We start from the raw sequence: 25,388 nt of genomic DNA, 5'->3' as shown, positions 1-25,388 counted from the left end.
AGGTGGGAGTAAAGTCCTGGGAGACAAGAGGAGGGGGCCGGGAGCTAGGAAGCACAGGTAGCCTCTAGAAGCTAAAGAAGGCAAGGAAAGAGAGTCTCTGCTAAGTCCTCTAGGGGCCACGCAGTCCGGCTGACACCTTGATTTTAGAACTCCCGAAGAGGAGTGGCTTTAAGCTGTGAAGTTTGTGGATTTGCCACCACAGCAATGGGAAACCAATACAGCCCTTCTTGGGAGAGGGTCTGTGGTCCATTTCAGACTTCCACCTGCGTTGACAGGCCGGTGATGTACAGTCCCAGGTGCAGAGCCTCCCCGCTGGCCTCCAGGGTCCCCTGCTGGGTGTTAGTACAGACACCTTCCCCTCCTCCTCCCTATCTCTGGGTAGCGCATCCCACAAGCAGACGGATTTCCACCAGTCATTTCTTCTCTGGAACAGACTCCGAGAAGCCCCACAGAACAGTGTGTCCCATGCTTCTGGGGGTTTCTAAATCCCGGCCAGTACGGGCACCGTGGCCTCCGTCTCCAAGCAGCTGGTGCCTCCAGCAGGGGGAACAGTAGAAACACTTCTGTTTGGGGATAAACCTCTTAGCAGGTGCTGGAGGCCACGGCCTGGCGCCGGACTCGGGTTTATCCTTCGCACACCCAAAACGGCACCGGCTTTGCGGCAGAACCATCCGGATTCCCACACATTACAACAGCCGCCAGCAGTCTGCCCGGCCCGGCGTAGGTGATGACACCAGACCCTCAGAAACAGAATCATCCTTGTACAGAGAAGGAAACCATGGCTCACAGAGGTGGAGTGTGTTGCCGGGGCCACACAGACTCTAAAACCCATATATTTTCCACAGTACCGCTGTGTCATGCTGTTCCTTCCTTCGGCATCAGTGTGGCTCCTTCTGCATACACCAGACCTGTTCTAGGACACAGGGAAAGCAGCGAACAAAACAGACCAAAGTCCCCACCCTGGGGAGCCCCCATTCTGGAGCAGCACTGTCCCATAGCCCCAGGTGTCATTTACAATTTCCTGTACCCACATTTTTTTTTTTAAGGACAAAGAAATAGGCAAAAATCGTGATTTTTATTTAACTTGATAAATCTGATACTGGTTTAAAAATGTGAATGAGATGTTCTTGGTGCCCCTCCTCTGCCTTTGGAAACTGGTGTGTGTCTTGCACTTTTCTAGAACATCTCCAGGTGGACTGGCCCCATCGGAAGAGCTCTCTAGCCACTTGTGGCCAGCTGCTGTCAGGCGGGGCAGCTGTGGCAGACAGCAGATGCTCATCCAGACAGTGACTGGGGTGGATCGGTGTCCTTGAGGCTGACCATTGCCTCTCCCGCCTGCCCCGCCTCCGGAACCTCTGGACCCTGAGTTCCCAGCTCCCGGCCTCTCTGCCTGAAGAGCCCTTCCTAGCTTTTCTGTCCAGACTGTCGCCTTTCCCCAGGTCAGGTTTAGGTTCTCGGAGAGCAGACACTGAGTCTCTCATGCCCCTCTTTCCTGCAAAGATGGCTGGCTTCTTGGCCAGCACTCCACTGACAAGCACTTTCTGTGCCCATTCTCTCTTCGGGAAGGTGTTGCTGTTGCCATTTTACAGATGAGGACACTGACGCTCCCGCAGGGTTTAAGGAACAGTTAGTTGAGCAGAGGAGCCACAGCCAGTACAGAGTCCTGCCTTGCATGGCCATAGTCCCCCTCCCCGCCCAACTTCCTGAGCCCCAAGAAGCTCAATTTCCAAGACCTGGCTCTGGAACCTGTCGCCTTTGCCTCACAGAGCTGCATCTGCCCACTGCCGGCCTCCAGGCTTCACCCCGACGTGGTAAGCCTCTGGTCCCCACCTTCAGACTGCCCCGCCCTTCCAGTCCTCACCCCTAGTTCTGCTATGGGGAGAGATGGGGTCCTTCACTGACCTCCCCTAATCTCTCTGGAGCCCACTGGCAACACACTGTTACCTTCTTCCTAAAGTTCCCCTCTTGGTCTACTTTCTACCCAATTACCACAAATTTAGTGGCATAAAATAACTCACATTTATTATTTCAGTTTTTGTGGGTCAGAAATACAGGCACAGCTCAGCCCCGTTCTCTGCAAGTCTACAATCAGGGTGTAGGCCAGGGATGGGTTCTCATCTGGAGAGTCGACTGGGGAAGGATCCACTGCCACACTGTCATGGCTGACGGCAGAACTGGTGCCTACACTTGTCACTGGGAGCCTACTTCAGGTCCTTTCCATGTGGGTCTCTCCCCAAAAGTTCACTTGCTTAAATAAAGTCAGCAAGCAAGAGGACATCTTCTTGGAAGGTGAGCATTACAGTTGTACCTAATGGAGTCTCACATAATAACCTTCATCCCATCACTCTTGCCGTATTTTGTTGGCCAAAGCAAACCACAGGTTCCTCCCACAGTCAAGTGGAGGGTCGTGGAAGGGCATAAACACCAGGAGGCAGGTACGGTGGGACCACTTTAAGAGTCTGCCTTCCATACTTTCCCTCTGGTTATCTTTTCTTAATGGTAGGATGGGAGACTAGAGTCTGAGAGACCTGCTGTTTGGCTTTAAGCAAGACCTCAGTTTCCTCATCTGGGAAATGGTCTGACTCTAGGTGTTCATGGGATGATTAAATAAACTCTCTAAGTAGAACTTTTGGCACTATCCTTGCCATAGCTGTTAGGCTTATTAATAGTAACAGATTTGCTGTTACTATTCACCAAGCCTGGGCTGGTTTAGGTGACAAAAATCCCTACCTAACAATAGATTCGAAAAAGTAAATGTTTGTTTCCTTTCATGTAAACGGAGTCCAGAGTTCAGCAGTGTAGGGCTGGGTGGATGGCTCAGCAATCACCAGGGTCCCAGGCTCCTTCTCTGTTACTGCTCTGCCATCCTCGACTTCATGCTCCAGCATGGCTGCTGAGCTCCAGTCATCACATCTACATCTACAGGAAGGAAGAAGCGGGGGGGGGGGTGGGCAGGGGGGGAACACACATGTACCTTCCAAATGTCCCTTCTAAAAACCCTTCCTGAATGTCCCCCTCCCCTGATACTTCTGCTTATGTCCCATTACGGGGGAACATAGTCCTGGGGCACTGCTCAGGAGGCTGGGTAATGCTCTTAGTTCCGAGAAGCCCTGGAAAAACTAAGCATCAGGAGTTTGCTTATGGAGGAGGAAGGACAGAGCGGATATTGGGAACCAGGAGCTGGCAGAACAAAACCTCCCTGCTGAAAATACCGGGCTCGTGAGTCAGCATTACCCGCTCTTCTTTCCCTCCCTCCGGCACAGGTGAGAGAAGCCAAGATCAGATGCCAAGTCCCAGCTGGGCTGGGACGTGAGCTGTGCCCTCCAGGTGACACCTCACTTTGTCCAGCTGGCTCTGGGGCATCCCAAGGAGGTCGTCACCTTTCCCAGCCCTTAGCTGGGGGGCCTGACTGGCAGTTCCAGACCAGAATGGCCAAGAGGAACAGCGGCCAAGGCGTGGAAATCGTTTCGCACCTCGGGAGTTTCATTGGGGCTCATCTGTTGACAATGTGGCCACTTCAGAGTCACGTGCTGGCTGCAGAGAAAGGACAGTGAGACTTTTTCAGTCCCTAAACCTGGGGCAGTGGGTGGTGGCCAGTACAGGATCCAAAGGTCATCTGTCCCTTAACCCTTCCCTCCTTAACCTTATGAGATCAGCACTGCTGATCTACTGGACAGAGGGGACTGGACCCCAGCCCTTGCACGGACTGTGCCCCGACTTCTGGGTATTGTTGTCGGGGAGGGGTGGTTCTAGGAGTTCTGGTAGCACTTTCCTCCTTGGCTGCTGGGAGCCACAGTGGGGACGATGTTGGGGAGTGTGAGTGATGCTGTGGACGTTGTGAGCAGTCACGGAGGCTCAGCTCGTTCTCCTTTTATTTCCCAACAGAAGTGCCCGCCCCGCCAAGCAAGCCTCCCCCATGGGCTGTTACTCTCTCCCCATCTCCCACAGGCTGCCCCATTTTAACCCTGGTTCCAGTTTTATGATTAAACATCCCAGCGTCAATTATTTACGATATGTCCAGATGGCTATCAGTGGTTGCAGGGGGCTGAGTGACTCACACAGGAGAAGCTGGTTTTTATGGAGGGGAAATAACAAGAAGGGAAACAAGGAATTCTGCCACAGAGACCGAGGTCAGCCTAGGGAGGGCTGGAAGCATCCAGGGCGACGGGAGAGGGCTCTCGGTGGGGTGCAGAGCGCCGGGAGGCTGGGTGGGGGTGAGGAGAGCAGGCCAGCTCTACCCTCAGACATTACAAGTTCAAAGCTTTGCTGTGCTGTTGGTTGGATGACTTGGAGCAGGCGTCTTAACTTCTCCGAACATCTGTTTCCTCATCTGTGAAGTGGGGATTTTTCTAGAAACTTTCCCATCAGGCTTCTTGGGAATGTGAAATGTGTTAATATGTAATACATTTTAAAAATAAGTGTATTAACTGAGTCATAGAAATAATAAATCATTATTATTTATATAAAATAAATAACATACACTAAATTGTCTAAATACCGTTAATAACAGTAGTAATAAATGCACGGAAAGCACCCAGCACAGTGCCTGGCACTCGGTAAACATTTTGGGGACTGCCCATGGTGGCATCCCAGAATGTAGCAGTTGGGAAAAGAATTGGGTGTGACTTTCAGGGAAGGGACTTCCTGAAAACCGGAAGCAGGAGGAGACTGGGGGCTTAAAGTGGGAGTCACAGGTAGCAGGGGGAGGGAGTGCAGGGCAGGCTGGACAAGCTTGAGCAGATTCCAAAAGGGCGCTTGGCAGAAGGTTTGGGAACCACTTCTGTGGAAGCAGCATCACTGTGGCTAAAAAAGAAAATGTCCAGATATGGGCAGGACTGTGTCCTGGCCACCATCAAGGGCCGCCCTGATAAAGGCCTGGGAACGGGGAGGGCTTTGCTCCTGCAGGATCCGTCCGCCTGCGGAGGTCTGCCTGTCTTCTCTCCACACCTCCAGTTTTGGTTCAAAACCCCCCATATAAGGACCACACAAAATAAACGTCTGCCGAGCTTTGTCCCCAGGGCTTAGGAACCGGAGGTCTGAGCCACCCGGAAAGCAGGTGCCTGCTGATACGGCATGAGAATGCACGCCTTTGTCACAGTTTCTACCCCAGCCAAGTTGGAACAAGTGCAGGCTTCCCTCCAGAGAAATCTCGGGTTAAAATGTAAACCGGGGCCGGAGGGCCAGGCTGCCCAGCCTCCCTCTAGCCTGGCCACGCCAGGAAGAGATGCAAAATTCACCAAGGGATCAAGGAACTGGGCCCAGTTGAAGGAACTGTTGGATAAGTAAATAAATGGTCTGAGCCTGGCAGAGGCCAGGCTGAAAACAACACACACTTTTTCTCTTGGGGTTTCTAAGACCAGAAGCCCCCAGTCAGTTTCATGGCGCGTCAGAAGGTTTGCAGGGCTGGTTCCTTCCGGAAGCTGAAGGAACATGTTGCTTCCTCACCTTCTCCAGCCCCAGAGGTGGCTGCCCCCCCCCGCCCCGCACGCCCCCTCGTGGCTCAGGGCCCCTCCCCTCATCACCACAGCCCCTGGCTTCTGACCTCACATCTCCTGCTTCCTCCTCTGAGTCAAGAAAGCTTGACTCCCTCTTCTTCTTCTCCTTCTTCTTTTTTTTTTTTTAAAGATTTTATTTATTTGTTTGACAAACAGAGATCACAAGTAGGCAGAGAGGCAGGCAGAGAGAGAGGAGGAAGCAGGCTCCCTGCAGAGCAGTGAGTCCAATGCAGGGCTCGATCCCCGGACCCTGAGACCATGACCTGAGCCGAAGGCAGAGGCTTTAACCCACTGAGCCACCCAGGCGCCCCTTGCCTCCCTCTTCTAAGGACACTTGTAATTAAATCGAACCCACCTGGTTAAGCCCAGCTAGTCTCCCCATCTCAGGATCCTTAACGTAATCACATCTGAAAAGTCCCTTTTGCCATGTAAAGTGAACGGTCACAAATTGCAGGGTTTAGGATCCGGATATTTGGGAGAGGGGGAAATCATTATTCCGCCATCCACATACCTTCTCCCAAATTCTGAGAAACAGAGGAAGGGGCAAATAGCTTTGAGCTGAACCCCAGATTCTTCTCTGCCGCCAACTTCAATGGCCTTGAATTAGCTTCTCACCCCACCCCCCACCCCCCACCACTCCACCCCGGGTGTCTGTAAAGATGTTGGATTCTCATGCTCCTCCACAGGTCTGGCAATGACAGCTAACGCATTTGGAGCCGTTACTCTCTGCTCATAATACAGGCCCTCGTGGATTTTCCAGCATTACTGTCCCTGGAAATGGCCAGGGCTCCTGCCTCAGGACGTCTGTTCTGTGGTTCCCTGTGCCTGGAAGGTCCTTCGCTCAGATACCCACATGCTTCCCTCCTCAGCCTCCTTCAAACCCTTGCTCAACGATTCCTTTCTCAGTGACTGTGTTCCCTGAGCACCGCATTTCAAGTCCCCACCTCCTACTCCCTGTCCCCGTCCGGGGGTGTCAGTGTCATTGTTCCCAGCTTGTCTCCCCCTCCAGCAGGTGGTCGTCTGTCTGTTTCAGCCATTTGTCTATCCCCAGCTCCTACAGAGGCCCCGGCCCATGGTAGATGCTCTGTTAATGTTTTGTTGAGCAAATCACTAAATACCCAAACCCCCAAACTTTGAGCCCATCACTCATAACAACCCACAAGATCCATCCGAGTCCAGCTCCCCGGTCCAGGGAGATAGCTGACGTGGACGAAGGTCATGGATAGCCTCTAGGCAAGCTTGAAGGCGCCGGGCTAAGATGGGAGCCCAGAGCCCACCCTGAGAACCTACCGCGTGCTGGAAGGGGTTTCTATTCGCCAACAAACCTGAGCTCCCTGATGTGAGTTGTCTCCTCTGCCCTCCTCTTTTTTTTGCAAAATGCCTCTTGGGGAAGAGGAACAAATGAGTCAGGGCAGTGTCCAAAATGACCTTCTGCACAAGGACACAGGTTTTGTCCAGAAGGTGCCCAGGTTTACCCAAGCCTGGCCAGCAACCAGCACACTGACCCGAACTGCAAAGTCGCATGAGCTCCCTGTCCCAGGAAGTTCGGCTACAACATGTCACTGGCCCCGGGGCGGGGGGGGGGGGGGGGGGCACACGTAACAGGTGTCACGTGCCCCACCTTTGGTGAATTTGGCTGAAAGGCTGCTTTCCTACTGCCTCAGGGATGAGGGAGTCCTGAACAAGGAGCCTCTGCACAGGGCCACCGCTTACATGCTGTGTGACTTGGGGCGAGTTTCTCAACCTCTCTGTGCCTTCGTGTATTCAGTGATAACATGGACAGAAGGAGGATTAAGAGCACCTCCCCAATAGGATGCTCGGGCAGAATGAATGTGCTGACCCATGCCATGCACTTGGTGTGAGCTCGGCACACTCTAGTGTCCAGGAAGTAGTAGCAGATGTAACCCTTGCTAGCAGCGTGCTGGGGCCGGGGGGATGGTCAGTGCCTGTTGCTCAGCGGTGCTTGCTGGAGTGGGAGGCCACTGGTGGCCCATCCCCAGAGCCTGGCGAGGGATCAGACTGTCAGGCTCACTTTGAACGGTGACAGGAGCTCTGGTTGCTGCCCTGCATCTTACAGGCACCAGACTCTGTCCCTGCAGGAGGACACACAGCGATGTCACCTTTACCTAAGAAAGACTGAACATGGCTGGAGCCCTCGCGATTGGTTCCCAGCGCCAGCCGTGCAAATAGGGTCACACGCCAGCCAGTTGCTTAGAGAAAAGAGACCAGAAGACTAGATACCTGGTTGGTTTGCTTGGGTTTTGTTTTAAAGTTCTTACTTATTTGAGAGAGAGAGTGTGTGAGTGAGCAGGAGAGGACGAGTAGGGTGAGGGGCAGAGGGAGGAACAGGCTGAGCTGAGCCGGGAGCCCGCGTGGGGCTCGATCCCAGGACCCTGGGATCATGACCTGAGCCGAAGGCAGAGGCTTTCCCCACTGAGCCATGCAGCATCCCAGTACCCAGTTGGTGAACTTGCTCCTTCTGTTGATGACGCCTGGAGTCTTCAGAATGTGTTTGACTTCTTAGTCTCTCCAACCTTTAAATGGATCAGCAAGGGGCGCCTGGGTGGCTCAGTGGGTTAAGCCGCTGCCTTCGGCTCAGGTCATGATCTCAGGGTCCTGGGATCGAGTCCCGCATTGGGCTCTCTGCTCAGCAGGAAGCCTGCTTCCCTCTCTCTCTCTCTCTCTCTGCCTGCCTCTCTGCCTACTTGTGATCTCTCTCTGTCAAATAAATAAATAAAGTCTTAAAAAAAATAAAAAAATAAATGGATCAGCAAGGGGACTGGAGATGTCGGGTCTTAAAAAATTTGTGGGTATCTTCCAATGTGGAGGGGGAGGCTGCCTCTTTTCTCTGCAGCAAGTGGCAGGTGTCTGGGACCCATCCTCTCCCGTTCTCTGTGCAGTTTCTCAGGCTGAACCCTTCCCGCCGGTCACCTTAGTCTCCTCCCCCTTCAAACTCCGCCCGAGGTCAGTGCCTTGCAAAGCTGCTTTTTTTTTTTTTTTAAGATTTTATTTACTGGGGCGCCTGGGTGGCTCCGTGGGTTAAAGCCTCTGCCTTCGGCTCAGGTCATGATCCTCGGGTCCTGGGATCGAGCCCCACCTGGGCCTCCCTGGTCAGCAGGGAGCCTGCTTCCTCCTCTCTCTCTGTCGGCTTGTGATCTCTGTCAAATAAAATTTTTTATCTTTTAAAGATTGTATTTGTTTGTTTGTTTGAGAGAGAGAGAGCACAAGTAGGGGGCAAGGGCAGAGGGAGAGGGAGAAGGCACCCCGACATGGGGCTCCATCCTAGGATCCCAGGATCCTGACCTGAGCCGAAAGCAGATGCTTAACCCACTGAGCCACCCCGGAGCCCCAAGCTGCTGCTTTATCTTCTTTCCTCCACATCCTTCAGAGCTAATTTGTTACTCTCGCTGTAGCCTCCTGCTAAGCCCCATTTTAGTGGTACTGCGTGGTGACTAAAAACATGGGTTTTAGAATCAGACATGCTTTATCCCTGCCTTGTACTAGCTGTGTAACTTAGGACTGCTTACTTTACCTCTCTGAATCTCAGTGTCCTTATCTGTAAAACAGAAATAATACCTCCGGCAGGATTGTGCGTGGAAGGAGTTAGCACAGGGCCTGGCACAGAGCCCACATGGAACACACGTGCACTCTTAACCTGACGTTGGCATCCCTTCTGGGAGGAAGAATCCCTTTGTCTTCCTGCTGGGCCGTGAATGTGTGTCACACATCTGTGTGTCCCCATAAAGCCCCTGGCACACAATAGGGACCCAGGAATGGTTGCATTCTCTAGAAAGCCCGTTTCAAAGAAAGGCACAGCTAGTACGCCTGCTGCTTCTGGGACAAAGTATCTCCGAGAGTGAATTATGGTGCTCACCGCTGGCCTGCCCATCCTGCCCGGGGAGGGGCCCTGCCCAGGGAGGGGTGTGGTGCGAGGGAAGGAGGTGCACTGCAAACTCCGCGGGATTTGATTGTGAATCTTGCCTGCTGCCTTGAGCTCTGTGAGCTGGGACCAATGACATAACCTCTCTGAGACTCCGAGATAATGGGGCTAATCCTTCCCTGACTGGCTGGTGCCTCTGCTACTATTCCTATAGTTACCACTGGGCCTGGCAGATTCCTTCACAGCCCTTCTTTCCTTTTACCCCCGTCCGCTCGGTCCGGGCCGGGCAGCCCTCTTTCCTCCCCTCTCCCTGTATGACTCATTTGCAAGGTGATCTTCATTTTTCCTGAATGCTCAAGCTACAAGAACTCATTCTCAAAGAACGGGAACCTGACACTTTTGCCCTTGGTCGGTGGGGAGGTGGCCTGAAATCCCCAGGCAGGACTGGGGCAGCAGCGGTGGGGGTGGCCCAGCGCCTTTCTCCTCCCGTCCTCTCCTGCCTGGGACCAGAACTTGGTGACCAAAGTGATGACTGGCTGCAACTTGGCCCAGAGGGCTCCCACTGAGTTCTTCCTTTGTGATGGGAACGTGGCCTCGTTCCCTGGGAATGCAGCTCGGGATCCCTTTCCCAATTATGCAGCTTGGCAGGCAGAGGTTGGGCACAGGGAGACCAGTCAAGGAGCCTCTTTGTCCTGGGGACTGGTCAAGCTGCCAGGCACCTCGGGCTGCTGAGATGCCCTCCCACGAAAGGCAGGAAAGGTAGCAGGGCTGGGCCAGGCACCTCTGACGCCGCACCTTCCAGGGCCACAAGGCAAGCTCGATGGCCACACAGGGATCGTAGACGATGATCCCTATAGAATGTCTGGGATTCAGCTGGAACGGGTCAAGGGAAGGCTTGACGATCACTTGGAACCCTTTCCTCTGCCTCAGCTAGGACAGCACCATTTTTTCTTTCTTTCTTTCTTTTGTTCATTGTTATTCAAAGCATTGTCTTCACATTAGGTTCACAGAGACTCCAATCCGGGTCTCAGCCAGGCGGGGTGCTCAAATGTCCAGAGCTGTGACGGTCCACCCCTGCCTCGGAAATCCCTACTGTCTTTGGTCAACCCTGGTGCTGTGGGAGAGAAGACAGCAGCTGCCCAGAAGGAGAGAGGCTCGGGGCTCTCAGCCCTGCCGACTTCTGCCTGGGAACACCAGGGAATGCTGAAACCTCAGACTCCATCAGGAAATTTTTTTTTTCAAGATATATTTATTTATTTGACAGACAGAGATCACAAGTAGGCAGAGAGGCAGGCAGAGAGAGAGAGAAGGAAGCAGGCTCCCTGCTGAGCAGAGATTCCTGATGCAGGACTGGATCCCTGGTCCCTGGGATCATGACCTGAGCCACAGGCAGTGCCTTTAACCACTGAGCCGCCCGGGTGCCCCAGGAAATGTTGATAGAGTCACCTTCTCAGGTCAGAATGGAGGTCACATTTAGCCTGGCCCCCTCTCCATGTTGCTGGCAAGTCATGTGCGTACGGATCCTCCAGAAAGTTGCTCGAACTCATCCTCTCCCCCTTGGCGCCAACTGTGGACTAGGAATTTCCCCAAATTGATACAGGACATTAGTCCAACTTTTTAACTTGCCAGAAAGTCATTCTGCCAATAGTTATTAAGCACCTGTTCAGTTCCCTAACAAGAACTTTGGTTCAGGGAGTTTATACTCCACTGGGGGAGACGGAGCCAACAAGAAAGCAAAACAATACTATTAGAGATTGTGAGGTAATGTCATCCATCCATGGGAAGAAATGTCCTCAAGGAACCAAGCGTGGGGCTTAAGACTAGCTGGGTAACAGAAGGACATTTTATATAGATTAGTTAAGGAAATCCTCACTGAGGAGATGGCATTTGAGTAAAGAAGTAGCCGTACCAAAGAGACGGAAGGAAGAGTGTTTCAGGCATGGAAAACAGCAAGTACAAAGGCCCTGTGGCAGAATGTGCTTGTGTGGGTGAAAAACAGTACAGAAGCCATGGAGGGTTGGTGAGCCAAGAGAGAAGATAGGAGAAAGGCAGGAGCCAGTCCAGTCTGGTGGGGCTGGAGGCCACAGCAAAGGAGTTTGGAATTTATGCTAAGAGTGGTGGAAAGGTGTTGATAGGTGTCAGAAATTCCTATTACAAAGTAATTTGGCCAGTGACAAGGCTCTCTATAAGGCACCTGTGCAGTGTAAGGAATAATGTAATAAATAAACACCCATATATTGTTTGGTTTTACCTGGTTTGGAACTTCTCATAAATGGAAACGTGCTGCATTTGCTTTTCTGTTCAATGTCACGTTTGTCAGAATGGGCCACATTGGTGCCCATGGCGATAGGTGACTCATATTCTCGGCTGTGTGCTAATCCACAGGAGAAAGCTGTCATGGCTTATCCTTTCGGGGTGCATGGCCTTATTTGATTTTCTAATGTTGAACCAAGCCTACATTCTTGGGATAAACCCAACTTGATTGTGGTGCATTATGTACTTCTCTTTTTAAAAATTAATTAATTTATTTAAATTCAATTAACATATACATAACATATATTATATGTTACTATAATACTATGCTATATACTATGCTATATAGTATTTATTATATACTATACATAATCTACTAATAGTATATATAGTATAGTATTCGTCCCAGAGGTAGATTCATCAGTTACATGTAACACCCAGTGCTCATTCCATCACATGCTCTCTTTAATGCCGGTCACCCAGTTACCCCACCCCCCACCCCTCTCCCTTCCAGCAACCCTCAGTTTGTTTCGGAGGGTTGAGAGTATCTTACGGTGTGTCTCTCTCTCCGATTTTTGTCTTGTTTTATTTTCCCCTCCCTTTCCCTATGCTCCTCTATTTTGTTTCTTAAATTCGACCTATGGATGAGATCATACGATACTGGTCTTTCTCGGATTGACTTATTTCACTCAGCATAATGCCTTCTAGTTCCATCCATGTCATTGCAAATGGCAAAATTTCATTTTTGTGATGGCTGAGTCGTATTCCATTATATTATATATACCACATCTTCTTATCCTTTCGTCCATCAGTGGACATCTGGGCTCTTTCCATAGTTTGACTATTGTGGACCTTGCTGCTATAAACATTCGGGTGCACGTGCACCTTCGGATCACTGCATTTTTATCTTTAAGGTAAATACCCAGGAGTGCGATTGCTGGGTCGGAGGGTAGCTCTATTTTTAACTTTGCGAGGGAGCTCCGTGATGTTTTCCAGAGTGGTTGCACCAGCTTGCATTCCCACCAGTAGTGTAGGAGGGTTCCCTTTTCTCCACATCCTCACCAGCATCTGTCCTTTCCTGACGTGTTCCTTTTTGGCCATTCTGACTGGGTGTGAGGTGGTATCTCATTGTGGTTTTGATTTGTATTTCCCTGATGCCAAGTGATGTGGAGCACTTTTTTCATGTGTCTGTTGGCCATTTGGAATGTCCTTGCAGAAATGTCTGTTCATGTCTTCTGCCCATTTCTGGACTGGATTATTTGTTCTTTGGATGTTGAGTTTGATAAGTACTTTATAGATTTTGGATATCAGCCCTTTATCTGATAACGCCTCTGCAAATATCTTCTCCCATTCCATAGGCTGTCTTTTGGTTTTGCTGATTGTTTCCTTTGTTGTGCAAAGCTTTTCATCTTGTCCCAATAGTTCATTTTTGCTTCTGTTTCCCTTGCCTTTGGCAACGTGTCTAGCAAGAAGTTGCTTGCTGCCGAGGTCATGGAGGTTGCCGCCTATGTTCTCCTCTAGGACGTGGGTGCATTCCTTTCTTACGTTGTGGGATTCTATTTGCTGGCCTTTTGTTTAGGATTTTTGTCTGTGTGCAGACAGATCAGATTGGCCAGTCATTTTCCTTTCTTGCCTTGTCCTTGTTTGGTTTGGTATCAAGATGATACACTCCTCATCAAATGACTTGGGGGAATGTTTCCTCTTCTTTTAAGCCTCAGGGGCACCTGTGGAAGATGGATGAAACCACAGAAAGGTCTGGTAAACACGGCTACCGGACTGTCATCCTTCTGTGGCCCCACTTTTTGGTACAGAATCCTGGTTTCTTCTGATACAACTTTTCTCACTATATGTCCCAACCACACAGCCCAACCTATGCCCCCCAACCCCTGCCCAAAAGAAAACACATTCCTCCCCCCATGAGCCCCTCACATTGAAATGCTCACAGCTTACTTAGAAAGCTGTGTTTCTGGTTTTTTACAGGTGGGTCCGTAACTCAAGAGTTTAGCATGAAGAGTTGTTTTCAAGCCAAGTAACAACAGTTACCTCTCTTAACTAGGGAACCTCTCTTAAATAGTTAAGGCTAGTTAACTAGTTAAGACTAGTTAACTAGTTAACCACTGTTCTTGAATATAGGATCACTCACTTATCCCTTAGGGCCGCCCCAAACCTGAGCTGTTGATGCGTCCAGCCAGAGGTGGGTCTAGCAGAGCGGGGACCCCGGTCTGCCCGCCAAGGCTCCTCTGTTTTAGGGATGTGTTGGAAACTATGTGGTCCAAATCCTCTAGCACAAAATTAGCTTCTTTCCATATTTTTGAAAGGGAAAGAACACCTTACTAAATATAACATGGGTCAACAAGCCAAAAATGAGATAAACAGCCAGCAGCTGCAGCTCGGGGCTGGGTCCCACACCCTGGGGAGCCCACCGGGGTCCCGGACGCCAGAGGGAGCGGGCCAAATCGATGGGAATTGATGGACAAGTTTAAGTGACCCCTGGGCACATGACCCTGCCACGAGCCCCAAAACACCAAAACCTTCATTTCATTTTTTTGATTCTAAAAGCAACACATACACGTTTCTGTGTTTCCAGTTCTTACTCTCCCAGTAAGAAAAAGAAAATAAAAATCACTGTAATCCCGGCGCACAGAAAACAACTAAGACGACCATGGAATGCATAATTTGAGTGTTTTGAAATTTAATATGAAACATTAACTAGTGTTTCTCAGCCTTCCCCCTCCCAGTATTGTCCCCTAAAGAGTCTTTTTAGACATCGTTTTTGTAATCTCCCTACTTCACCCCTGCCCCGGTGAAATTTTAAAAGTGCAGGTATCCTGTGTGTCTGTTAATGTATTGTGGAGGGCCACAAACCATTGTAATGCGTAAGACAATTTTTACACCATCCCCAAGAATGAATTTTTGCCCCTACCCCATGGGTGGTCTCACCCCATTAGGAATGCAAGCTTTTTTTTTTTTTTTAAGATTTTATTTATTTATTTGACAGACCGAGATCACAAGTAGGCAGAGAGGCAGGCAGAGAGAGAGGGAGGCAGGCTCCCCGCCAAGCAGAGAGCCCGATGTGTGGGGCTCGATCCCTGGGATCATGACCTGAGCTCAAGGCAGAGGCTTTAACCCACTGAACCACCCAGGTGCCCCGGAATGCAAGCTTTAAATAATATTAAAGAGCAAACCTTTCTAGAAGAACTTACTATGTGCTGGTCACATATAATTCTAAGTATTGAATGTACGTTTTCTTGTTCATTTATCATAACTCCCCTATGAGTGAATACCAGAAGGCTTTTGTCTCCATTTTTGTAGTTGTGGAAGCTGAGGCACAGAGAGGTTGAGTAACTTGCCTAAAGGCACACAGCTGGGAAAGTCCAGAGTGAGGATGTGAGCCAGGCAGCCTGGTTCTGAAGTTCACGTTGAACCACCAAGTTACGGTACCTTGCGATACCTTCTGATTGTAACAAGTCCAAAATACAGAAACAGAGTAACAGGTACACTCCCCAAACCCTCTCTCTTCTCTGAAGCAATCATTGCTAAATTTGGAATGTGTCCCTTGTCCGAGATTTTTACATGCGTGTTTGTACATATGAAAATCTTTCGTCTCTTATTTATTTTAACATAAGGAGGATTATCTGGTCTTCCTTCCTATGTATTCGTGTGTAAAGATCTGCATATAGAATTTTTAAAAAATTAGAATCACACTGAACATACTGGTTTTTGGTTTTTTTGTTTGTTTGTTTGACTTTAAAATGTATCATAAGCCAGCTTGAAACCATAGTTTAACAAGTACGTGTACATATTTCATTTAACCAGATTCAGATTATGGGCTTTTTAAAGAATTTCTATTTTCTCACTGCTACAAAGCTATGATGAATATCCTTGGTGTGTACCTAATTCTTAGAAGTTGGAATTACAAAGCCAAAGGGTATAAGCATTTTTGAAACTTCTGATCCATCAATGGCAGCACTTCCCATCTGGAAAAATTGTATGAAATCGCTTATCCCAGCACCATTGCCCGTACCGGATATTATTGCCTGTTTTCCATCACTGACCATTTAACAGGCCCAAATGTGTGAATCCTGACATTCTCATTTCTGTCAGTGACTCTCCTCTTGGGCCTGTTTTACTCCCATGACAGGTAAGGCAAAGCTTGAGTGGAGAGAGCAGGAAGGATAGAAGGTTCCAGTGGCCCCAGTCGCCAGTTAAGAGAACACACTGTCAGCCTCCCAGGGACAAGGCCTCCCTGTTGGGCCCCCAGTAGGGGCTCAGGCATGGGCTTTTTCATCTCCTGCTTCTCTCCCCAGCCTCGGGCTGCCCCTCCACACCCCCAAGCCATCTTCCTCCTCTGGCCTGGTCTTCGCTCCATTCCGCAGAACTGCTAAACCACTCATCCTTTCCTGCACTGGCTGTGAGTGGTATTTGGGAAACAGATACCCTCATTGGGTTCTGTAGGCTTTTCAGCTGACCCCCAGCAACTGTCTGCAGTGGGGTGGGATCCTTGTTCAGTGCCCTACATGCCTACACATACATGTTCACACATGAGTATACATGTATAGTGGGGATGCACGTCTACACATAGCATAGCACAATCCGGGTGCAGACCCTATTATGTGAAGTGGGGCTTCTCTCTCTCACAGAGACTTTCCACAGCTTCTCCAGCCCGAGTGAGGACACCCACCTACCAAGTGCCACAGTTTCTAGACTCTCTTCCCACTTGGTCGTTATTCCTTGTAGACCTTTTCCTGCTGGCCAGGAAGCTCCACTAGCCCTTCGCTTGCGCACTGGTGTCCCTCCAGTGCCTAATGCTGCTTAGCAGATGCGCAAGAAATATCTGTGGCATGGAGAAAAAAGAAAGAACAGACCTCAAGCTGACAAAGGATATTATCCCAAATATATTTAGAGTATTTTTTAACAAAGTGGGCACTTTCAGATTGAGCCCATTGTTTGATGAGAAAATATCTCTGAAGCATTGGATTTCAAGTGGCCTGGTTAGCCGTCCCTCTGGAAAGATCGGAAGGAATGCAGCATTGAAAATAGGACCTTGCCCATCCAAACATCCGCCAGGCTTTGCTGTTCTGCAAAGGTCACTGTCCTGGGAATAATGTATTGAGGACAGTTCGCCCGGAAGGGCCCTGGTCGCTGGTCCTCCTGGCCCCTGGAAGCATTCTGAGCTAAACCTTCAGGTGACTTGTTTATCTGGCTCATTCTCCCAGCCCACACATGGTTGTAGAATCCCCAGATGGTGGGCTTGAGCACAAGGTCTCTGAGCTGCTTTATGGGAAGAGGGTTTCTTGCCCAGCTAGGCACCACAGCTAAGATGGGAAATAAGGAGGCTTCTGCCCCTTTAAGAAAAGCAAAACTCCATGTGGCTGAAGGGAGACTAGTCTCCCAGGTGGCGTCAGGTGGCCTCCGTTCATTTCATTCAGTGATGTTTCAGCGGACATACTGGAGCCCTGCTTTGTTCCAGGCACAGAGATGTGTCATGGGAAGAGAGACACTGGCCACGGTAGCCACTGGTGGCCTGTGGCAGCCCACAAAAGGGGAAGCTGGGGGGAGGGCGCACAGAGAACTGCAGAAATGCTGGAGGGGGCTGTGCAGAGGAGGGCGAGGTGAGAGATGAAGACAAGAGGCGGTCACTTGCATGACTCCAGGAGCCCAGATTTTCTACTGCAGGAGATGGGGAGCCATGGAGGGTGGGGACCAGCCCCTAGGGCTGTGTGCACCAGGATGTATCCCCGACCGATGCCCGTCGCCCAGGCCATCTGGGCTACTGACCACGGCTCGTGCACGCTGTCGTTGGCGCGCCTCGCTGGACCTCGTGCCCGCTGAGACTGCCCTGCGCTTCCTTAAATTCCACAGAATGTTTTCAGGACCCGGAGCCCTGACCTCTCTGGTCTCCTGCATGGAGAGGTCTGGCTTTTCCTTTTCGGGTGGGGTGGGCGGATCAGCCCTCCTTCTGCAGGCTCGCAGAAGGAGCCGAGCGCGGCACGTAAGACATCTGGAATGCATCAGCGGCCCGGCCGGAGCCCGCAGCTCAGTCCTGCTCCATAACTCCTTCAGGAGGACAGGCGCTGGGTTCACAAAAGCGTCCGGAATCCGAACTGATCCTCCTCTCTCTCCCTCTGCTTTCCTTCCAGACCTCTCGGCCGCAGCTGTCCACACAGGATGCCTCAAATTTGCTGGAAACCGTCCCTCGGGAGGTCAGCCGCTGTTTCTTTAGGGCGGCACTAGGGATTTCGTTCCGTGCATCGAAGGGGTTTTTGTTGTTGCTGCTGCTGCTGCTGCTGCTGCTGCTGCTCCCATTTATTTATTTTTTTTCTCTACACCGGGCCTCGCCCCACTCCCACTGGCATGATGGCCCAGTCTAAGGCCAACGGCTCCCACTATGCACTGACCGCCATCGGCCTGGGGATGCTGGTTCTTGGGGTCATCATGGCCATGTGGAACCTGGTGCCCGGGTTCAGCGCCCACGAAAAGCCGACCGCTCAGGGGAACAACAAGACAGAGATAGGCAGTGGCATTCTCAAGAGCAAGACCTTCTCTGTGGCCTACGTGCTAGTCGGGGCTGGGGTGATGCTTTTGCTGCTCTCCATCTGCCTGAGCATCCGGGACAAGAGGAAGCAGCGGCAAGGCGAGGAGATGGTCCACATCCAGCACCAGCCGGGGGTCGAGCCACACGCCCCGGAGGAAGACAGGTGAGAACGGGCCAACCGCCTTCAGACCGGGGGATGGATACACGCTCGTGAACACACACACACTCCTAGGGGTCGCTGATGAGATTATTTTAGTCTAGGACACTCTGCCTTCCCACTTTCCCCCACTGGGGCTCTGAAAAGCAGTTTATCATTTTCCAAGTAACTTTATAGTTCTATAGTTGCCCCAGTAATGCGGTATGAATGGACGACAAGTGTATCGAGATTCTGACACCGACCAGGAAGCTGCACGGGGCCCAGGACAGCCAGAGTCTCCAGATGGGCTGTGTGTGCATGCTTTGTATTGAAAAGGTTGGGAAGCAGTGTTCTATTTGAACAAAAATGCCACAAGTGTGTTTAAGAGATAAGCGGTACATCAGGGAGCACATGATGAAGGTTGACATCCCCACTAGAAGAAGCCCTTGCAAAGGAATGTGACAGATGAGCACACCAGTAGGAAAACGGATAAAGGACACAAGGAAGCATCTCATAGAATGTTCAGACAGTAGATGTTCCACCTCATTAGTCACGAAATGCAAACGAGGAAAGGTGTCATAGTTCTTTGCCTGTCTTCATGGCCAGGACAGGCTGCCCCTGGTGTTGGAGAGCTGTAGGGAAATGGGTCACTGATGAGGGCAGTGACTGACACAGCCTTTCTGAAGAGGCAGTGAGAGGAGGTATTGAAGATGTGTGTCCCTCTCCGTTCCGTTCCTAAGAGTTTACCCTTGGGAGGAAAAATCACGCAAGTACAAAGGAGTCTGTGCCCTTAGGTTTATCAGAACATTGCTTAGGACAGCAAAAACTGAGCAAGCGACCTAAATATCCATCATTCGGGCTAAATTATGGCACGCCCCCTTGGTGGCATTCTGCACAGCCATAGCTGACCTATATTTGCTATCGTGGGACCATATGCTCCATGGTGGGAAATGGAGGTAGCAGTACAGCGTCTTTGGGAAGGTCCTAATCACCTCAGATGTTGCAGCTGTGGGATTAGAGAGGGGTCTGGAAAGATGTACAACAGCGTGTTAACAGTGCCTGTCTCCAGGTGGAAGGAGATGGGATGGTGTGCTTTTCTGCCTGAGGTTTTTTCGGCATTGTTGAGATTTTCTGCAACTCTGTCATCTTTCTAGCGGGGAGGGAGTTGTTTTAGTTTGGAAAAACGAAACCCATTTACTGATAATAAAAGATCATGCGTGCATATTCTAGAAGACTTAAGAAATACAGAAAAGAGGGGCGCCTGGGTGGCTCAGTGGATTAAGCCGCTGCCTTCGGCTCGGGTCATGATCTCAGTGTCCTGGGATCGAGTCCCGCATCGGGCTCTTTGCTCAGCGGGAGCCTGCTTCTCTCTCTCTCTCTGCCTGACTCTCCGCCTACTTGTGATTTCTCTCTCTGTCAAATAAATAAATAAATAAATAATCTTTAAAAAAAAAAAAAAAAAAGAAATACAGAAAAGAACAAAGAAGGAAAATCAGTCATCCCTGATCACCCACCCTAGCCATGAGCACTCGTATGCCCAACTGAAGTGACAGGAAGGCGGGGACAGACAGGGAGGGGCTGATGTTGGCCATTATCACCCTACAGGTTCAAGTGCAGAGTCCTGGACTATGGCTAATGGCACTATTCCCTGCACATGTGTAAAAACAAAACCAAAAAATCACCCTGACTACTGGTTTTCTCTTTCAGCAGTCAAGGGAGACTACGCCTGAGGATGAGACCTTCGAGCCTTACAGTGAATTTGGAGACAAAATTACAGAATAACTTGAAATACTTACAAATTTTATAGCAGAAATTCCTTCTCTCCCTGGGAACAACCACTTTGCTTCAGGCTGGCAGCTGGTTCATGTGTATTTATGTGGCCTTTGGCCAAAGGACCCAGCTTGGCACCAGAGCAGCCCATCCGGCACGTGGTTAAGGGTGAGGCTTAAAAGCAAAGGGGGTTTCACACTTCCTTGTGTTAACACTTCCAGACTGTCCAGTGTAGTCACTGAGGGTGGTGTTTAGTTCCTGATGTCCCACTTCCCAAGTATATGACCAAGTCACATAACCTTGACTTACCCGTTTCCCCATCCGTAAAATGGGTATAAAAATAGTACCTAACTCATTGTGTTGTTAGGAAGATGAGACTGGTTGATCCGTGTCAGAGTACTTAGCAGAGTACCCAACTCCTTGCACACAGTTGAAGTGTTAGCTTTGGTTACTTCTGGAACCCACTGGTTGTTTCCAAGTCTGGTATATGAGGACCCAGGGCTGACACAGGATCCAGAGTTCATCCCCTCGTGATTTCAGATATCGCGGAGCTCCTGCTAACACTCTGTTGGTGCTTGTTGCCTTGCAGCCAGGAGGAGGAGGAAGAGGAGGAGGCCTCCTCCAGGTACTACGTCCCCAGTTATGAGGAAGTGATGAACACCAACTACTCAGAAGCGAGGGAACTGGACCAGAACCCCAGGATGAGCATCTCTCTCCCCTCCTATGAGTCCTTAACTGGGCCTGACGAGACGAGCCCCACGGCTGCCAGGGCCAACGCGGAGGCCAGCCCGGGGCATCCGCCCGACAGGCAGAACTCCAAGTTGGCCAAACGCCTAAAGCCACTGAAAGTTCGGAGGATTAAATCCGAAAAGCTTCACCTTAAAGACTTCAGGATCAACCTGCCGGACAAGAACGTCCCTCCCCCCTCCATCGAGCCTCTGACTCCGCCACCACAGTACGACGAAGTCCAGGAGAAGGCTTCTGATGCCAGGCCACCCGACTGACGGTGCCGTTCAGGTGTGTCCCTCCGGTCGCTCACCCTCCAGACCACGGACCCCCAGTGAAGCCACTTCAGCTGCAGTGGAGAAGCGGAGGGGCCAAACGTACACAGACTGATGTGGATGGGGGTAGGGGGTAAGGGGAGGGGCGGGGGGATCCGGTCACTAGGGACTGACCGACGTCCGTGGGACCTCACGTGGCAGGCGCACTGGGAGGAGCTTCTGCCTCGGATCTGGGATGTGGACCCGGTCGGGGGCGTGGGGTACGCACCTTCCCTGTTGTTTCTCCCCAACTCTGAGTTGTTGGCGACAATACCTCTCTTTCCAATCCGGAAAGGACGCCAGCAGCTGGTGTAGGTTGTGATTTTGTTTTGCTTCCACTAGGACTGTTTTGTTTCAAAAAGAAAACAAGATAGGCCTTTGCTTTCTTCGCCGGATTCCTGCCTGAGCTGTGGGCAGGAGATGTGACTCAGCTTTCTAGAAAGGACGCGGGGCTGTCCCGTGAATGAAGCGAAACAAGGGGCTGATCGATGGTGAGGGGGTGAGGCCCCCTGACGCTGTTCAGAACCCCTGAAGCATAGACTCTGATCTTAGGCATTACCAGGCCTCGGGCCCTCCGAGAACCACCTGCTTCAGGGGCGAAATAGGAGAGCTGTATGAGATATTTTATTCCTTCTAAAATGCCGTGCAAGTGAGCTTTTTATAATAAAATATTTTATATGTAGTATGTTTGGGCGCTGAGTTACTATAGCAGCTCTTCCAATACTGACTTGCTTAGGACAAATATCCCTGATGGTCTTGATTGCTGCTGATCTGCACAAAACACTTTCCATTGCCAGGCACTGTGAGTATTTCACACGTGTTAGCCCATTTCATCTGTATCCTGGTATCACTACCATTTGAAGGATAGCTCCCAGAGGCTCAAGTTCAAGTGCCCCATGTCACATCGCTAGCAAGCAGCCGGCCTGGAGCCTGAGCCCCTTCTGGCTTCAGGACCTGAGGTCTTTAAGTGCTGTACTGTGCCATTCAATGTCAAGAGCTTTTCTAGACTTCGAAGGAGGATCTGTGCTTCCCAAGAGCCGGGGCTACCCCATCGACCCACATGCCCAACAGAACGTGGTGGCTCTTTAGACAGCAGCTTCTACCCTCCTAAACGCCCTCCCAGCATCCCCCTCCTGAGACCCAGCCCAGAGAGAGTGACGGGCTGTATGCTCAGAAAGGCTAGATGAGCGTGTCCTCATTCAGGGGACCTAGTACCTGCCTATGGAACCGGGGGAAAGCAGTTCAGCTAATGAGGATGCCCAGGGGACTGCTGACTGCTGAGGTTGTGACATCTGGGACCAGGGTCTTGACCATGGAGTGGGAGTCTGGGAAGTGCCTGAGTCCGGGGGTGCCTTCCTGGTACTGGTGAGCATGATGTAGAGTCTGCATGGCTGGGAGAAGAGTGAATTCTGAGGCCCTGGATGTTTCCTAAAAGCTCCTAAGTAGACAAGGGGCCGCAGGTAGGGAGGGAAATCACCTCTTTATCTCGGGATTGGCAGCAGGGCCTAAATTCCCACCTTTCGCTTTCCTTATGCAAATCCATCTATTAGGAGGAAACTGCTTGTGGCTAAGACCCCAGGGGCGTGATCTGGTCACAGCCCACTCCTCAGCCCCGCTATGGCTCTCCATGTATCTGGGGGCTGGGTTTGTTCTTCTGTGAGTCTTTATGCTTCCTGGTGGGAAGACAAAACAGGAGGAAAAAGAAAGGAGACTAGCAGGGCACCTGGGCGGCTCAGCTGGTTAAGCCTCCGACTCCTGACTTCGGCTCAGGTCATGATCTCAGGGTGGTGAGAGTGAGCCCCCAGCAGAGGCCGGAGTAGAGCACGGAGTTAGCCCCCACCCCCTCTAGAATAAATAAATAAATCTTTAAAAAAGAAAAGGAGAATAGCAAGTTTACAAATGTCAGAAAGGGCCCTCAATCTGGGCTCTGATAAATCATCTTGCCAGAGAATCTGCCCAGCCTACACCCTCCCCAGGGGAAGAAAAGTTTGGGGCTGATAGTGGGCTGTATGATAACCCCTAAGAGATATCAAGACCTAATTCCTAGGACCTGTGGAAGATACCTTACAAGGTAAAGGTTTTTTTGCAGGTGTGATTGCATTAAGGGTTTTGAGACGAGTTTATCCTGGAATCTTCCGGTGAATTCCATATGTCACCCACAAGTGCATTTCCAAGTGAGAGCTGGGGGACAGCACACGCAGAGAAAAGGAGGAAGCAGTGTGACCACACGCACAGAGGCTAGACTGATGCGTCTGCAAGCCAGGGACAGCCCACAGCCCTGGAGTTCAGGAGGCAAGAGGACTGCTCCCTTCACATCCAAGGGAGCTGCAACCTTGACTGTGGCCCAGCTGATGCCAGTTTTGGACTTCCTGCGTCCAGAACCATGAGAAGATACATTTCTATTATTTTAGGCTGACAAGTCTGTGGGAATTTGTTGCATGCAGCATATAGAGCATGGTTCATCTTTGTCTAGAGGAGGGCAGAGAGAGTGTTAGCTGGGAATGTTGGCTGTGGGCTGGAGACCTGAACAGTGATGAGGCAAAAAAAAAAAAAAAAAAAAAATTCATCTGCAATATTAAGTTAAAACCACCTGTCAAAGCGGGGGACCCCCTTCCCCTCAAAATTCCCCAAGGCACGCTCATCCTCTTTGCTGCTTGTCCAGATCAGGGCCCTCTCTCTTTTGAGTCAAAAAAAAGAAAAAGGTGGGAGGGTAGCTAAAAACCAGAATAAAGCCCCTAGTCCTTTCCATAAAAGGACAGAAATACAGGAGAAAATTAAAGAAACCACCCACTTGTTCTTGAGCCTAAATAGCCCCAGGGCCAAGAAAGAGCAGAGGAGAAATTCCAGCTGGCACTCCCAACCCGCCCAAGAGGAGGCACCACAGCAGCCATGTTGGTGTCACGTGAGCACTGTCCATCTGACCCAGGAGAACCAATCAGAAGCTGAGCTGGGCTAGGCCCTGCCCCCTCAGGTATTGGTCCTGCAGTGAATGGAGACGTCATTGGGTGATGGAGTCTCGGGGATTAGGGAGCGTTTTGGGCGCGATCCTGATGGGCCACAGGTGAGCAAAGCAGATAGATTTCTGGTCCTTCGTCTTTGTTCCTTGGGAAGCCCAGCCCAGCCCAGCCCTTGGGTTCTTTAAGAGATGCTTTGTGCCCCCGGAAAACCCCCTTTTGAGATCTGATCCTAAATTTAGCCTAAGTCCTTGAAGACCGGCATGGCCTTTGCATCATAAACAGTGTGAGCACATAGTGGACGCTCCACCTAACCCCGGTTTTTGTTTTTGTTGTTTGTTCGTTAGGTTGTTTTTTTTTTTTTTTAAGATTTTATTTATTTATTTGACAGACATAGATCACAAGTAGGCAGAGAGGCAGGCAGAGAGAGAGGAGGAAGCAGGCTCCCCGCTGTGGGGCTCGATGCCAGGACCCCGGGATCATGACCGGAGCTGAAGGCAGAGGCATTAAACCACTGAGCCACCCAGGCGCCCCTGTTTGTTAGGTTTTTTCCCCCCACTTTTCTCAGACCTGTTACAGTTCTGACAAAGGGGAGCCACATCAGATCATTGAGGCAAAAGGTCGCTCTCTTCCTCAGTTCACCAGATGGCAACTTCCGTCATGGACAGTGGACAAGTCAGTCCATTTTGTTTGCTGTCCAGCCTAATACCAGATTTGTGGTACCTTTAGAACCCAGTGGCTTGTCCTAAGAAAGTGAATGTCAGGAGGCCACAGCTTTAAGGATTTAGAGAGGGTCTACCTTGTTGATTCCCAAGTTTGCTTCTTTGGACTTGAATGAGTGGAAGTGAAAAAGTCCCTGATTAAATTCATTTAGAAATCCACAAGTGAAACCACACATTTTTACTAAGCATCTACTATGTGCCACATGCTATACGGATCAGCTGCAAACAAATGGACCAAGTCCCTGTTAACACCAAGGCTAGATTCCGGGTGCAGAGAAACAGACAATGAACAAAGAAATAAATACTTAAGCCATAATGTTAGAAAATGAGCATTTATGTAAAGAAAGATGAGACACTAGAGCATTGCCGGTGGGTGATTAGAAAAGTCTCTTGGGAAGTAACATTGGAGAAAAGTGGGGAGTGAGGTACATGGAGATCTGGGTGCAGAGAATTCTAGAAAGCATCTCACATGCTTATGCATGTTATGAATCTACAAGCAGATGTTGCAGGATCTAGCACTCCCGAAACCAATTTGGCCGCACTACCTTTCTTCCCCACAAAGGCTCTTCCATGGTCCTTTTTCACTGGAATACCCCATAGGGA

At 50.5% G+C, this 25,388-nt stretch overlaps 1 protein-coding gene across 2 annotated transcripts in view; it reads left to right on the top strand.

Annotated features, from left to right (window-relative positions):
- TMEM51 (transmembrane protein 51) overlaps nucleotides 1-23,671 on the top strand; it is a 57,791-nt gene extending 34,120 nt beyond the window's left edge. For both annotated transcript variants that reach the window (XM_032301514.1, XM_032301515.1), the window contains exons 2-3: nucleotides 17,769-18,326; nucleotides 20,659-23,671. In XM_032301514.1, the coding sequence (XP_032157405.1) occupies nucleotides 17,983-18,326; nucleotides 20,659-21,073 (759 nt within the window). In that variant the 5' untranslated portion in view covers nucleotides 17,769-17,982 and the 3' untranslated portion in view covers nucleotides 21,074-23,671. The remainder of the gene's footprint in view (nucleotides 1-17,768; nucleotides 18,327-20,658) is intronic.
- Nucleotides 23,672-25,388: the final 1,717 nt, after the last annotated feature.

Source organism: Mustela erminea, chromosome 10 (genome assembly GCF_009829155.1).
Source record: "Mustela erminea isolate mMusErm1 chromosome 10, mMusErm1.Pri, whole genome shotgun sequence".
In the NCBI taxonomy this organism is placed as follows: domain Eukaryota; kingdom Metazoa; phylum Chordata; class Mammalia; order Carnivora; family Mustelidae; genus Mustela; species Mustela erminea.
Note: the sequence above shows the minus strand (reverse complement) of the source record. Positions and strands in the feature narration are given on the sequence as shown.